The following is a 16,021-nucleotide window of genomic DNA, read 5'->3' on the forward strand; positions in this document are numbered from 1 at the left end:
AGTCATGTTCTTCAATTCATTTAATACTGTGTCCTGCCCTTTGGCCTATTACTCCTTGGTCTTAATCTTTGGTCAGGTCTACACCTAGCTAACAAGCTATGGAATTAACCTGACAACTCAGAACACTTCTCACGTCTCACTCACTAACGGTGACAGTCTTCCACAGCGCTGCTCCACCCCGTGGGCCTATGCTCGGAGCATGCTCTCTCCAGCTCCTGAATGTCCCCACCAAGACTGTCAAACAGCATCCGTACTGCGTTCCTTCATGGGGGGGTTCACTAGCCCAGGAGTCTGAAACCACTGGTGCACCTCACACCTCCTCCTCTTCCCCGCAGCTCCCCCTGCTCCCACTGCTGTGCAGTCTCCTGAGTCTTTCTCAACAGCCAAAAGTGAGGTACTGGAGTGGACAGACTTTTATTAACCCCATATACTGACACCGCTCACTGACCATTTCCTCTGTACGGAAATCCTACCTTGTCTCTCGGTTTCTCACAGACTTTATCACCACTGTGATCATCTACAGGCCATGCCAAAGGCTTGGTGCAAAGTCTGAACCAATACAGATTTTAAATGATTTACTTCTTCCCCTCCTCCAATTTACTTCTAAATAAGTGATATTCAATATATACAACTCTGATTAGGGAGTGGCTGAGGTCAGAGAACAGCCTGCAGGAGTCAGTGCCCTCCTTTTACCACAGGTGTCCCGGGCTTGGACTTAGGCCTCTTTGGCAGCAAACACTTTTACCTGATGAGCTGTCTATCTCACCTGTCCATTTAACAGTTCTCTCACTGTGCCTTAAAAATAATGCACACTTCAAGGGCCTTGATTCATATTAATTCACTTGTCATTGTACTAAATGTAAAGATAACTTCTGAAAGACCGTGCTGGAAGTTTTTAATTTTATTTACGTGTACATGTGTCTCTGTGTATATGTCACAAGTGCTCACAGAGGCCAGAAGAGAATGTCAAATTCTCTGGGGCTGAAGGGACAGGTGGTTGTAAGCTGAACTGGGATACTCTGGAAGACCAGTGGCCACTGAGTCCTCTCTCCAGTGAATTCTTTCTTTTCTTTCCCTTCTCCCCTCCCCCCCCGCATTTTAATGTACTTTTGTTAAGTGACTAAATGATGTCAGGTCTCAAACCCAGGACAAATGGCTGAGGTACCTATATAACACATCAGAGGAACACTGTCCACTAGCCTCTCTTCGTCACCAGTACCCGTTATAGGGACATCTTGTCTGAAATACCCCCACCCCATATCTGAAACTCTTTATCTCAGGAACTGAGCTGGCCCCTTCCCCAGCTTCTCTTCCCTATAAAACCCAGACATTTTGGCTACACCAGTCTCTTACTCTCCTGGTCTCCCGGTTTGCTCCTGGCCTCTTGGCCTCAAGATCTTCCCTCTTCCTCTTTCACTCTCTTCCCTCTTTCCTCAGGGCTTGATTCAGTCTGGGCCGTTCTAGGCGCCTCTGCCCTTGCTCTCCCTTAGATCTACACTAGAAACCTCAACCACTTAGGAGCAGTCGTGTCCTCCTTTTATTTCACTTTTTCATTCAAATACAATATATTTTGATCATATTAAGTCCTAACTTCCCCCAGACTACCCTGTATGTGCATGTTTGTTTTATAAGCTACAGTCTCATTAAGTAGTCTAAGCCGGCCTTGCACTTGCAACCCTTCCTGCATCAGTTTCCTCAGATCTGGGAGTATAGACATGCACCACCATGCTCAGGGAACAATCAAGACTTCACAGCTACTTAGGTGTCTGAGATCGAAAGAGTGCCTGAGCCCATGATCATGCCCAGGCTAGCGAGCACAGACCTGTCTCTAACAGGTGACTTCCTCTACAAACCATCATGGGCTTGTTGCCTTTTAAAAGTAACAACTCAGTGTAGAGATCTAGGAAGACTAAAGGAATCCCTCATCTCCTGAACCTCTGCCATACTGCAGGACGTCACCTAAATTACTGTACAATCAATCCCCCCACCCCACCAGATCCCAGAGCAGCTCCAGGGAAGAGCTAGGACATGCCAGGCCCAGGACAGCCGTGAGACACTAAGACTGAAGGAGCAGCATCCTTCCTCTCAGAGTCTCACTTCTAGGAAACACGCATGTACACAGTGAAAGGTGTCTTCTCATTGGTTACCATAAACTATGAATTACTTTACTAGTCAGAGACTGTGAAGATTTTAATGACATTTCTAAATTAATTAAACATTAATTTAACATGAACTCTAAAGTGGACACAAAATTAGCCCAAAATCTACATATACCAAGTTAGGCTCCAATTTCATATTTTTGTAATTTAAAATAGCTCCATAAAATAAGCTTTCCATTAAAGTTTTTTTTTTTAATTCTGAGGGATATACATTCAATCGTTAATAATAAACCACTATCACAAGAGTAAGGTGCATGTTCAAAAGTTATAAACTTGGAAAAGCAGATTTAACTTACAACGATAATACAGAATGGAATGACTATTCCACCTAATAACGCATAAGGGATGGTGTCTTCTTTGTAAGGGTACTTGATGGACTCATCAGTACAGAACACTCCTCGTTGGAAGGGGGTATGCCTTGAAGTAAGAATTATAAAAGGCAATCCAGCTAGCAAAAGGGAATAAATAAAAATATCATTAAAGATTATCAAAACTCATCAATGGTAACAACCACCCCAGAAGACTTTAAAGATGCGATTGCTTTGAATGTAAGTAAGAGCACATGTAAAGAGAATGCAGAGTGCATGCAGCAGAAGTTAGGAGAGTCGCTGTGTAGGGTAAGTGTGCTTCTACAGGAAACAAAGCTTCCCAGTCCTGCCAGCCACTCTAACCCAGGTGTCTCCCCCCTTTGTCCCTGCCCGGGTACAGTATTTGTGGGAAGTCTCTGCTCCCGCCCCTGTCTTAAATCAGGTTTCCAGCACTTTCTTAACCTTCTGTCATGGACTTTGTTTCTGAAGAAAACATTTTAACATTCCCCATTTTGTGCTTTTCCAAAAATGACAGTGTTTAGACAGGCCACAATGACAGCTAGGTTATGACAGTGTCTACATAAAGTATTCATTTGTTTCTTTAAATTATTCAGAGGATACTTAGAGCTGCCTTGGAATGGACCCTGAAGTTGAATCAACTTTCTTTTTTTTTTTTTTTTAAGATTTATTCATTTATTATAAGTACACTGTAGCTGTCTTCAGACACATCAGAAGAGGGCATCGGATCTCTTTACAGATGGCTGTGAGCCACCATGTGGTTGCTGGGAATTGAACTCAGGACCTCTGGAAGAGCAGTCAGTGCTCTTAACCGCTGAGCCGTCTCTCCAGCCCCTTGAATCAACCTTCTTAAGACAGGCAATGGTGCCTTAATCAAACCCCCTAACACACACTTGTTTTATCTTTAATGTTTTCTGTGAAGATTATGCCTCACACTCACCCTTTACACCCCTTAAAATGCTTAAACTTTGTCTAAATGTAACTTTCAAGAATTCAGTTCTTCATGTCATTAAATATGACCTACTTATTAGTTACAGCTTTCTGCTTTGTAAAGAGAGATACAGAAACCCTCAACAAGTCCACGTCAGGACTGGTCCACACATGAAGGCTCTCCCTCTGGCATCCCATGCTGCACACAGCATCTCACCCACTAAGCCAGCCTGTCCGAGCAGACCAAGTGCTTTCTCTCCATGAGGCTCCAAGCCCTGACCTCCGACTGACTGGCAACCAGATCTCTGCTGCTGTTTATCATACATCGATCTGTCCAAACTACAACCACATCTCTCCCATTGCTAGCTCTTCTCTGTAGCTCTCTGTACACATCTCTCCCATTGCTAGCTCTTCTCTGTAGCTCTCTGTACACATCTCTCCCATTGCTAGCTCTCTCTGTAGCTCTCTGTACACATCTCTCCCATTGCTAGCTCTTCTCTGTATCTCTCTGCATCTTCATTCAGACACTGAATCAGGGCTCAGAGTATGTTTCTTTATGGAAGTCAATTTGCCAATGATAGCTGCCAACTCTTGAAAAATCTCTAAAACGCTACAAGATCCCTAGCGCTTGGCTTCTGATAACTGTGGAGCTGGCTTTCATGCATGGCTCTCAGTGGATTCAGACTCTTCTGAGTCACAACATGCGTACAATTAGCATAATGGGATGAAACGCCCAAGCCTTTCTACGTAAGCCACAGAGCACAACTTCAGGAGAGTTACATGAACTTTCCCACTCACTGACACATAAAGTAGCGTTAACTACACATGGCTGAGGTTCCGGTTGCTGCCTGTCCCACACAGTAACTGAACACTTAACCTTCAACCAACTACAACATTCCAACTGGATGGACATCCGTCTCACATTTACAAAGAACTGTTATCTCTGTGGTTCCCCTGACTTGTAAGAACTCTGCACGCAGCACTGTAATGTTCTTCTGTCTACACAGCACATTTCTGAACTGGCTGTATTTTTTTTCTAAGTATTGCTTCTTTCTGCACTAAGACACTTAGTACAGAAGTTACACATAGATCATTAGCATTCGAAACTCTTTAGATTCTGTATCTTTGGTATAAGGAAAAATTTGTATTGATAGTCTCAAATATACTGAAAATATTCATATACATATCCATTAATAATAAGGTGTTTCTCCCTTGGCCATGCCACATAAAAAAATCATGTTGGAAATTACTCTCCAATTTACAGGGGAAAAGGTTCATATTTCTAAAGATAGAGGAAAATTTTACAAGTGATAATGTCCATTTTAAAATGCAGGAATGTGTGAGTGGGTGGACACTGCATACAACACCCTGGGTGCTATCAGGATAACAGGGTGGAGTAGTCACGGTACAGAATCACCCCAGCGAAGAGCAGCAAAGGAAAGCTCACGCAGAATTGAGTGTGCCCGGTCGGTCAGTGCTCGGAATGTGATTCCCAGTAGGAAGGGGTGCTGGAGAAAAACCATGACGGGTGATTCCCATAGCTTCAAAGCAGAAGGAAAATGTGCAGCATGGGCGTGGCATGAAAGCAACCACAGAGTACGGCTGGTATTAAAAGGATGAGCAAAAAAACCCTCTGAGAGAGCTCGGGTGAGCTGCTGGCAGGTCAGGATGCAGAAGCACAAGGATGCATCAGAAGAACAGAGGTCAGACGGAGAGGAAGCTCAGATGCAATGGCTTTTAATGGCCTGCCTTCGTTACAGAGAAAGAACAGAAACCAGATTGGAGTGGAGAAGGCCTGAGGAATACTTAAAGTTAGTAATAACCAATCCCTGTCACCATCGCAGAAACTTATAAAATATATAACCCAGTGCAGTTTCATTTTCATTAAACTCATACAGGCTAAGCACAGGCGTTCACCGACCCACTTAAGACTTAGAAGGATGAGCTTATTCAAATGCTTCTGGAACCTCTCAGAAACACAAGACTGAATCCGTCTGGGCTGGGACACAGCACTGGCCCACAAACAAAGAGGCCAAGGACAAAGCTCACTTACAGAGAAAGAAGGGACTAGCTTGACCTTCCCAGTGCAGAATCGAAAAGGTAGCTTTGGTTCCCCTGTGCCAGAAGGCCTCAATGGCCCCACTATCTCAGGCTGCTGAGAACCTTGTTATCTGTTTCAAGAACAGGCTTTACTAAAGCTAATGAAAAACAGTTTCTACTCCCTGCAAAAACCCTAATCTAACCATTCTTTCAACAGGGACAGCACAAAGGTTGCTTTTAGGTTTTGGTTAATCTATGCAGTATTGGGAACACTTGTAATACAAATCCTTGTTTGCATTTCTAATTATTTCCTTAGAACATTTTTATGTAACATTAAGGCATGTAAACATTAACATTTTGACCACTACTTCCCCCCAAATATAGCTGCACAGTACTAACTTACTCTACCAGCCACAGTACACAGCATGGAAAACTGAATCTTTTAAATGGACAGCGATGCTCTCCTTGACACATATAACAGCCAAGGCATGGACACAGGATTGTTTCCACTGCTGTCAGCTACCAGTAAGACTGTATCGCTTTAAAAAAAAATCTCTTTTCATAATTTCTCAAATGACTACACATGCCAATATTTTCTTAATACTTTAGTTGAGAAATCAATTTTAATTTCTCCCCTATTTCTAAAGATTTACTTGTTTAGTGTGTGTTTGTACACTTCCTTATCTGTATGTACACCCCGTGCATGCATACACCCAGGAAGGCAGAGAGGGCATCAGCTGCCTCTCATACTGAAATTAAAGGTGGTTTGAGACACCCGGTGTGGGTGCTGGGAACCCACCCCGATCCACTGCAAGAGTAGCAAGTTCTCCTCACCACAGAGTCACCTCCCCGGATTTCCTCACCTATTTCAGACAGCCTTAAAGTGTAAGGAGCATCATAAAATGCATCTACTCTAAGTTTACCACTGTGACAATCCTCACGACATAGTCTGAGAACATTGTTATGCCCTGGGAACATTCACGAGCCACTGTGCGTTCAGTGCATACTCCTTGCCACAACCCAGAGCAAACACACACCTGCGTTTGGGCGTATCATACAAACGGAATTATACAACACATGGTTTTTTAATGTAGCTCATATTACTTACTATAATGTCCTTCATGCTAATTCATTTTTGGCGTGTATTCTCCTTTTTATGGGTATATTATCCTACTGTACATACAGAGCACATGTGGTTCAGCCATTCAGCAGTTGATGGACATCTCAGCTGTGTCCAGATCAGGGCTGTTATGACTATATACCACCTTGAACATCCACATGCAAGTCTTCGTGTGGATGCATTTTCATTTCTAACTGGTGATACCTACAAGTGGAATTACTGTGTCATGTGGTAAGTATATGTTTAAATTTTTAAGAAGCTCCCAAGCTATTTTCCAAAAAGGTTATCGTGCTTTACATTCCCATATCCTGATTTTTAATACACCCAATGGCCAATCACAATGAACCTTTTAAAAACTCAAGTTCTCTGAATAGTAAACTTACCTCATCTGTGAAATAGTATAGGTTTCACTTTCTAATAGTGAATATCTTTAATGATACAAAAGGAAGTATGACATGATAACTTATAACTTCCACAAACTTCATAGAAAAAAATGTCCCCATCCTCCACCAGAGATAGGAAAAAAGAGCTAAAACTGCTTTTTTCTTTAACTGCCTCTTGCACTCATTCAGGATCTTGGAACCAGAAGAGTAATACTTACAGACTGTTTCAGTTAGAAAAATTCAGCAAAACTGAGAAACTGGTTTTAAAGTCTCTTACATGAAAAAACTCAGCTGGGCGGTGGTGGCACACCTATAATCCCAGCATTTGGGAGACAAAGGTGGTGAATCTCATAGTTCAAAGTCAGCCTGGTCTTCAGAGTGAGTCCCAGGTCAGCAAGGCTACACAGAGAAACCCTGTCTCAAAAACAAAACAAAACAAAATAAAACAAAATAACACCTAACCAAACAACCAAACACAAAAACTCTCTTCCAACGTTAGGGAGATGAAAACGCCCCCAACAAGTTAACGTTTAAGGTTGTCAAAAGAGCCATGCTGTTGCGCAGGTCCTACTTCATACAGTATTGACATTTTATGGATGTAAAAGCTATCAGTGCCAAAGAGAGAGTGGTTTCCAACTCCAGAGCTACAGTGGCATGTCATTCGAGGGCACAGTGTCTCAGAGCTAACCAAAGCAGGCACTGATGTCAAGAGCCTAGAGCTCTGATGAAGGTCGAGAAAAGAACCACCTCAAAAGTCCAGATGAACTGGCCCCACTGGAAATCCAGTGAGCAGCAGAGGGTTTCCACCGAGCAGAGAGGAGGTGGCCACTTGCAAAGCATTTCAACAGTCACAATCCAGTGTCTGCACTGAGGGTGCATGAGGACGGTAAGCCCAAAGAACCCTCAGTAAAGGGAGACTGAAGAACAATGGATCGAGTGTTAGTTCTGCCGTCTGACTGTAACCCTGGCTTACCAGACATGTGACAGATGTATTTAGTGTGTGTCTCAGTTAGGGTTCCACTGCTGGGAAGCGACATTGTGACCAAGGAAACTCTTATAAAGAAAAACATTTAACTGGGGCTGGCTTACAGGTTCAGAAGTTCGGTCCATTATCATCATGGTGGGAAGCACAGTAGCATCCAGGCAGGCATGGTGCTGGAGAAGCTGATTTGAGGACAACTAGGAGAGAGACTGGCTTCTGCAGGCAGCCAGGAGGAGACTCTCTTCCACACTGGGTGGAGCTTGAGCGTATGACCTCTAAGCTCACCCTGACAGTGACATATATCCTCCAATAAGGCCACACCTACTCCTACATTGCCACACCTCCAAATAGTGTCACTCCCTGGGCCAAGCATATTCAAACCACCACATCCACTCTCTGGCTCCTATAGGCTGTTCAAACATATACATTACCATTCCAAACCATCATAGTGAAGAAATATTGGACAAAGGCAAGACCAAAACCCAGACTCCCAAACTCTACCTCTCCAGCTCCTTTCATCATTGTTGACTGCAACGCAGTTCTTTCTCTTTGGCTGGTTCCACTCCCAGTTAGACGTTTCCCTTGGCAGCATCCCATGGCTCTAGCATATCTAACATCTTAGGTATCCAAGGCAACTTCAACATCACAGTTTCTTGTTCCAATATCTAGGAGCCCAGACCTCCAAAGGGCTTGGGTCATTTCTCCAGCTCTGTCCTCTGTAGCATGCTAAGCTCTGATTGACTCGCTGCACTGCCACAGCTCTTCTTGGTAGTTATCTCATGGGACTGGCATCTCCAGTACTGTGGGGGTCTCACGCTGCAAACAGACATCAGCAATAGCCTCTAACAGGCTCTCCTCATGGTGCCAAGCCTCAACTCCTTTGCATGACCCCTGAGCCATCAACTGCAACTGAGGCTGCACCTCCATCAATGGCCTTTCCTGGATTCTCACAGTGCCAGCTTCAGCTTCATGCCTTCAACACCAGTAGACCTGGGTGGTTCTTGCACAGTACCAAGTCCAAGTACAGCATGCGGTATAAGCTATGGAGGCCAGAGAGTGGAATGTGGTGGTTTGAATAGGGATGTAAAGTGGAAATTTCTGGTTTATTTAAAAATTCAGTTGTGTTACATGATGTTTTGATGAAAGCTGTGAATAAGAGAGCATGTGATGTTTTGCTGAAAACAGACACTTGAAGAGGGTGTGTGACGTTTAGAAAGAATATAAATGGAACCCCACAAACAGTGGGAGGGTGCTCTTGCATTGCTATGCCACCACTGTGCAACACTTCCCTTCTTTGTTGGTCATCACTGCATAGAGAGAAACGCACCAAGAACTCATTCTGCTTGCACTGCTGGATCGAGCCACCACTACTGATTTGTGTTTGGTGTTCGCTATTGGACCAGACTCCTGGTATCCTGACAAGGAAAAGAGGAATCATCCCAAAGAACTACTTTAAACAGGTCCACAACCCCCTTTTCCTACTAACCTTCTTTCTCACCTACCTCTGGTTGGTGGGCTAGAAGGGAGGTAGAAGTGTTTAAGAACCATAAACAAAGTAAGTTTTGAAAAGTCTAAGCCTAGCAATGGCCCCATAGGCTCACATATTTGAATGTTTTGTCATTACGGAGGGGAGCTACTGGACAGGGATTAGGAAGTGTGATCTTGCTGGAGGAGGTGTGGCCTTCTTGAAAGAAGTGCATCACTAGGGATAGGCTTTGAGGTTTCAAATGCTCAAGCCAGACCTAGTGTCTCTCTTTCTGCTGCTTTCAGATAAAGATGTAGACTCTTAGCTACCATGTCTGCCTGCATGCCATGCTCCATTCCATGAAGAAAATGGAACAAAACTCTGAAACTGTAAACAAGTCACAGATGCTTTCCTTTATAAGAGTTGCACTGGTCATGGTATCTATAGTAGTAAAACAAACTATTGCAAATTGTTGGTTATTTTAATTTCTTTTACTAAATCTTTTTTTAAATAGTATTTATTTAATGTATATAATCAGCACACTGTAGCCATCTTCAGACACACCAGCAGAGGGCATCGGATCCCATTACAGATGGTTGTAAGCCACCATGTGGTTGCTGGGAATTGAACTCAGGACCTCTGGAAGAGCAGTCAGTGCTCTTAACCTCTGAGCCATCTCTCCAGTCCTCTTTTACTAAATCTTAAAGACCTTGGTAGCAATTTAATTCTAAATACATTTAACTCAATTTAGTATGAGACCAAAAGACTGAGGGATTCCACTCATGTCTTAGAAATTCCAGACATTTAAATGTTACTTTTGTCAGCACTGAGGCACTGTAAAAGCTAATAATCCATCAGAGAGTGAGGGCTTAATGCCATGAGAAAATCATCCAAGTGTCAGCTCAACAATAAACCGAGATCCTTTTTTATATGGTCATTAATTAGGAGTCAAGAACAGTCTGACTATGGTCAACTTATGGATCTAAGCTGAAAACAGCCAACAGGATTTGCCGGTGGATTGATTAGCTATGAATATGAAATACATGAAAGAGTAGCCAAGAGTGGGAAGCAAGTTGTGCAAGTGACTTAAACTTACATTGACTGAGAGATGGAGCTGGGGATTGGTGGTGTGCTGAGTGCTGAGCTATCTGCAGTGGAGGGGAGATGAGCTGTCTGCAGTGGAGGGGAGATGAGCTGTCTGCAGTGGAGGGGAGATGAGCTGTCTGCAGTGGAGGGGGAGATGAGCTGTCTGCAGTGGAGGGAGATGAGCTGTCTGCAGTGGAGGGAGATGAGCTGTCTGCAGTGGAGGGAGATGAGCTGTCTGCAGTGGAGGGGAGCTGTCTGAGTGAGCTGTCTGCAGTGGAGGGGAGATGAGCTGTCTGCAGTGGAGGGGAGATGAGCTGTCTGCAGTGGAGGGGAGATGAGCTATCTGCAGTGGAGGGGAGATGAGCTGTCTGCAGTGGAGGGGAGAAGTCGAGCCTAAGAGATTAACCTGACACGCAAGTCCTGTTAAAGCCATGAGACCAAGTGAGACAGGAAGGGAACAGGGCAGAGGAGAAATGAGGGCCCAGTGCTCTGAGTACTGCAAATGAAACCTCCAGAGAGGAGAAGGAAAAGCGGGTGGTGGAGTAAAAGCACAGGCTGGTACACTTTTGTTTGTTTGTGTTTGGGGTTTGGTTTTGCAAGACAGTTTTTCTCCGTGTAGACCTGGCTGTCCAGAAACTTGCTCTGTTGACCAGGAAGATCTAGAACTAGTGATCCTTCTGCCTCTGCCTCCCAGAGGCTGCGATTAAAAGCATTTACCACCACAGCCAGGCCAAATAGATCCTTTTTATACAGAAAGAAAAGGGGTGGGGGCATGCAGAGATCTGGTAAGATGGAACTAAACCTGGAAAAATAAAGAAAAATGCGGAGAATGTATTTCAGAACTCTAGAACAGCAACTGTAGAAAGATCACAGAGTATCAACCTGTAGTGAGCAATTAGAAACCAAGCTTTTTCCTTACATAGATATCACAAAATCTGCATTGACATGCTTGAACATTTCAGAACTCCCACATAGTCTACTGATACAAATCAGTGAACCTGCCCATGCCTTCTGCTCATCCTCCCACAGAGAGGAACTGCCCTCACTCTCACTATAGGAAAGCTATTATTAAAAAGATCCCTCACCGCAGCTGCCTACCTTGGAACCAAACAGGCAGTGACTGAGCCCCTCCTCCAAAAGCAGGGTGCTCTAATGCCCTGAGCTCCTAAATGCTGACTGCTCCTAAAACTTGCCATTCTTAAGACCCAGTAAGTGCAAATGACCATACTTAACGAAAGTGTGCTGATGTGGGGTTTTTGTTTGTTTAAAATTATTAAAACATGGCGCCCACAGGAATTTGGTTGTGGAGCAAGTGGACCATGCCACCAGACAGAAGAACTGGTAGGGCTGAGAAGGCTCAAACCTGGGGATCTCAGAATTGAGAATAGCAGATGTGAAGCCAGCTCTCTGCCAAGTTTCTAATCTGGAACATGTAGCCACGACACTCAGCTGAGACAACCATGACAGTCGGCCACGTAGCATAAAAACATGGAGTTCTCCCTGCTTAATGAAGTCTCTAGATAAGCTCCCAGTGTTTAGCCAATGAGCTTCCCTTCCTGTGCATCCCTTCCCGCAAACAGCATTTAATCCCTGGTTCCCCCTGAGGAAGGCGTATGAATGCACATCCGCCATCAAATAAAGCAGTTTAGACAAGCGAGGATGTCTCTCTCCTTCACCAAGGATCATCTGCGGGGAGGCCTTCGTCATAAAGAGCATCTCAATCTTCCTGAGAAGGCTGCGAAGGCCACTCCATACACTCCCTTAGCACTCACTCAGAACCGAACTAGATTCTGTCCCCCTCCAGGGCTCAGATATTCCTTTCTTGCCTGGCACATAGACACCCTGAGGGAAGAAGCACAGACCCGAGGACCCCCTATTCCTAACTCCCATCAGTACCCCAGCAACATCAGGGTACACGTAAGACCAGGAACTATAGCATCCGTCTCAGACACCGCTGTTTCTCACCCTGGAAAACACGGACGGAGCCCCCTATTACACAGGCTGTTCTCGCTGTTCGCCTCCTCAGTGGCTTGCTGGCTGCGCTCCGCACCTGATTGAGAGTGTTGCTTAAGGCGGCACGTGTGAGCCTTAATCACGTGAGCCTTAATCACGTAATACTGCAAACATTCACGAAACTTGGCTCCCAGAGCTTTACACTGTGGGTCTGCATGTGGAGAAAGCCTTCACCACAGATGCTTCAAATTCGACCTCTCACCTTACTTCTCAGATATCCAAAAGGTTTTAATGTACTAGAAGTCTACTGTATAACATGGAACAGTAAAGGCTTCTTGCATCAAATGCACTAAATATTCCACAACTTTTTTCCTTTCCAATTTTTAAAACAGTCTGGCTTTAAACTCACAGAGATCCATCTGTCTCTGCCTGTTGGGTGCTGAAATTGGCTATGCTTTTTTCTTCTTTTCAAATAAATGGCACAATATAATAGTCCTCTAGGGTGGGGATTAAAATGTAAAACCACAAACTATTGTTAAAAACTGAATTCCTAAGTACCACCATGTTTTCCAAATGTTAAGTTTTAAGAAACAAAGGTATGTCCAGTTATTAACTGTCAACTACCCCTCTTTCATAAGACCTATTAGGTCTAGGAGCTAAAGCTTAGAAGTAGAATGTTTGCCTAAGCAGCATGAAGTCCCTAATATAGGGTATGCCAGGGGAATAAAATAAACAATAGCTTGCAGTTGAAATAAATATCATGTAAGGTCAATAACGAGGGCCAGCGAGACGGTCAGATGGGTAAAGGTATATGCTGCCAAGCCTGAACGCTGTAGTTCAATCCCGGACCTGAGGTGCAAGGACACCACTCTCTCAAACTAGTCCCTAAACTTCACATGTATGCTAGCATATGCACCAAGCACACTAAATAAATGTAATTTTAATTTTTATTAGTTAACGCATTATGTAAAATTCTAAAACATATATTTGACATCATATCAGGTAATCATATCCCTAAAAATTAATAATATTGAAGATAACATTTTGTAAAAAATCATTCTTTTTATATAACAAAACAACACTGATACTTTATCAAATTATCAACAAATTGAAAAATACAGTTTAAGCCAGGTTTACTGGCACATGCCTTTAATCCCAGCTCTCAGAAGGCAGAGGCAGGCAGATCTCCACGAGTTTGAGGCCAGCCTGCTCTACACAGTGAGTTAGAGTTACATAATGAGACCCTTGAACCCTACCCCAAATGTGTGTGTGTGTGTGTGTGTGTGTCTCTATGTGTGTGTTGGTAGTTGGTAGTGACAAGGATAGAACCCAGGACTTCCCATGAGCCGGGCAGGTACCCTACACGATTTTAAGCCTCACTTAACTTTTTATAGCACACTTAAGTTTACTTAAGCACTGGGCAGAAAGTAAATGCTCCCACACACACTTCTCTCATTATCCCAGTCCTGGTTCTCTATAAACACCGTACACTGGTGCAGCACACTTGCTATCACTGAAGAAGCAGTGTTAGCACGCTGTAATAACTAAAGCCTGTGCTTCACTTTAGGGCTTGCTCTTTACGCTACAGTTCTGTGTGCACTGATACACACGTGGGGCCATGCACCGCATCATAGCATCATACACAACAGTTTCCCTGCCCCACACCCTCTGCTTCAGGGGTTGCTTCACCCTCGCTCACGCCGCCTCCCTTTGTGCTAGCTCCACAGGCTTACATTGCCATGTCCTATCATACCGTATCATAGTTGATACCATAAAATAACAGCCTTTTCAGACTGGCTTCCTGTACTTAACAATATGCAGTGAGGGTGCTTTCGTGCGCCTTCATGGCTTCATGACGTACCTCCTTGGATTCTGTGGTTTTGTTCTTGCAATCCAGAGGACTTAATCCAAGGCCTTGCCCGTGCCCATAGCTAGCACTGAGCTATACCCCTAGCCCACTTGTTTCTAAGTGTCACCAGATATGAATATTTCATGTATGGAATATGCCAATCTCATAATTCATTTATCCACTCAACTACTGAAAGTTATTTTGCTTGTTTTAAGTTTAGACACTTAGAAATATCGGTGCTACAGACATTTTGTTTTGTTTTGTTTTTATGTGAGCAGACGTTTCAGTTCACTTGGGTCAATACTTAGGGCCACAGCTGCTGTATCCTACAGTCAGACCATATTAACTTCATAAGAAATTGCAGAAGTGTCTTCCAAAGTGGCTACACCATTTTCTGGTGCAGTAGGCGTTGTGAGTCTTGAATTTTCCCTACTCTGGGTACCCAGGAGACTCCAGTTTGAGCTGGCACGGAGCATCCTTTCATAACTGATTTACCTACCACATGTCTACCTTCTCTAGTTGGGGTTTTTCTCTTCAGACCTCCAGGCCACTTTTAATTGGGTTGCTTTCTCTCCACCCTTTACTTTTGAGCCCCACCCTCCAGCTATGCAACTCAGCCTGGCCTTGAACTGGAGGTCTCTTGCTTTAGCCTCCCAAGCTCAGGATTACAGGCTAACGGCTACACCCAGCTTGGGCTGTTCTCACTGTTGAATTTTAAAGTTCTATGCACAGCTTTAATCATGGCCCTTTACCAGGTGGGGAGAAGGTGTTCCAGAACACCCGGCGTGTGTCACTGTCTTAACAGTGCCTTTCACAGTGTCTTTCTCACTTTAATGCAGCTCAGTTTGCCAATCATCTGCTCACGGCTCTACCTAAACCAAGGGAAGATTTGTTTTTAATGCCAAAAACTTTTACCTCAGCTATGTGGCAGTCAGCTGGAGACATGAGACCCTGTCTTTAAAAATAACATTATTTTTAAAGCAAACATCACAAATTCAACCAACTTCCTAGGACCTAAATTTAAAAATAAAAAGGTAAAGTTCATCGCTTCCTCAGCTACAGTTTTCAAAATAACATTAAAACAAATCAGTGAATTAATGAATTTGCCTTTACTTCACATTTTTCTAAAGTGAACTAAGAAAGACTAGAATCTCCCATTGTCCTAGATAGCTTTAACTATCAACCTGACACAGCTAAGAGACATCTGAGAAGGGAGTCTCAGTTGAGGGGCTGGCCTGTGGGCTTGTCTGTGTGGACTGGTGGAGGAGGGTCGAGCCCTCTGTAGGCAGCCATTCCCTGCAGGCTGCCCTGAGTCCTGAGCTGTGTGAGAAAGCTAAGCACGGGTGTGAGCCAGCACAGTGTTCCCCTATGCTTTCTGGGTTAAGATTTGCTACATTTCTACCCTGGGTCCCCTCAGTGATGCGCTGTAACCTGGAGATGTGAGCCAGCTAAACCCTTCTCCGCTAAGGTGCTTTTGGTCAGTGTTTTACCTCAGCACCAGAAAGATAAGCAGAGCACATGGAAACCAGTGACCAAACACCTTGGTGCCCGCCACGCTTGGGTTTCTTTTTTAAAATGTAAAAGAAAAAGAAAAATAAGTCACTTTTAAAATGTAAATGCTTTACCATTTAAATTCTTATTACTCATCAAATTTTATATAAGATATGTATGTGTAGCTATGTCAAACTTGAATAATGCATGTAAATGAACACAATGTTTCTATATGAG

The 16,021-nt window shown here is 43.9% G+C and overlaps 1 protein-coding gene across 4 annotated transcripts in view; it reads right to left on the reverse strand.

Annotated features, from left to right (window-relative positions):
• Positions 1 to 16,021, reverse strand: part of Plpp1 (phospholipid phosphatase 1) — a 61,451-nt gene that overhangs the window by 12,097 nt on the left and 33,333 nt on the right. Inside the window, exon 2 of one of the 4 annotated variants that reach the window (XM_032898879.1) lies at positions 2,456 to 2,607. The exons of 2 other annotated variants lie outside the window; for them this stretch is intronic. In XM_032898879.1, the coding sequence (XP_032754770.1) occupies positions 2,456 to 2,607 (152 nt within the window). Of the gene's footprint in view, positions 1 to 473; positions 506 to 2,455; positions 2,608 to 16,021 lie in introns of those variants that run through there. One more of the 4 variants, XM_032898882.1, reaches the window with a different exon arrangement.

The sequence above is a fragment of the Rattus rattus genome, chromosome 3 (assembly GCF_011064425.1).
Source record: "Rattus rattus isolate New Zealand chromosome 3, Rrattus_CSIRO_v1, whole genome shotgun sequence".
In the NCBI taxonomy this organism is placed as follows: Eukaryota; Metazoa; Chordata; class Mammalia; order Rodentia; family Muridae; genus Rattus; species Rattus rattus.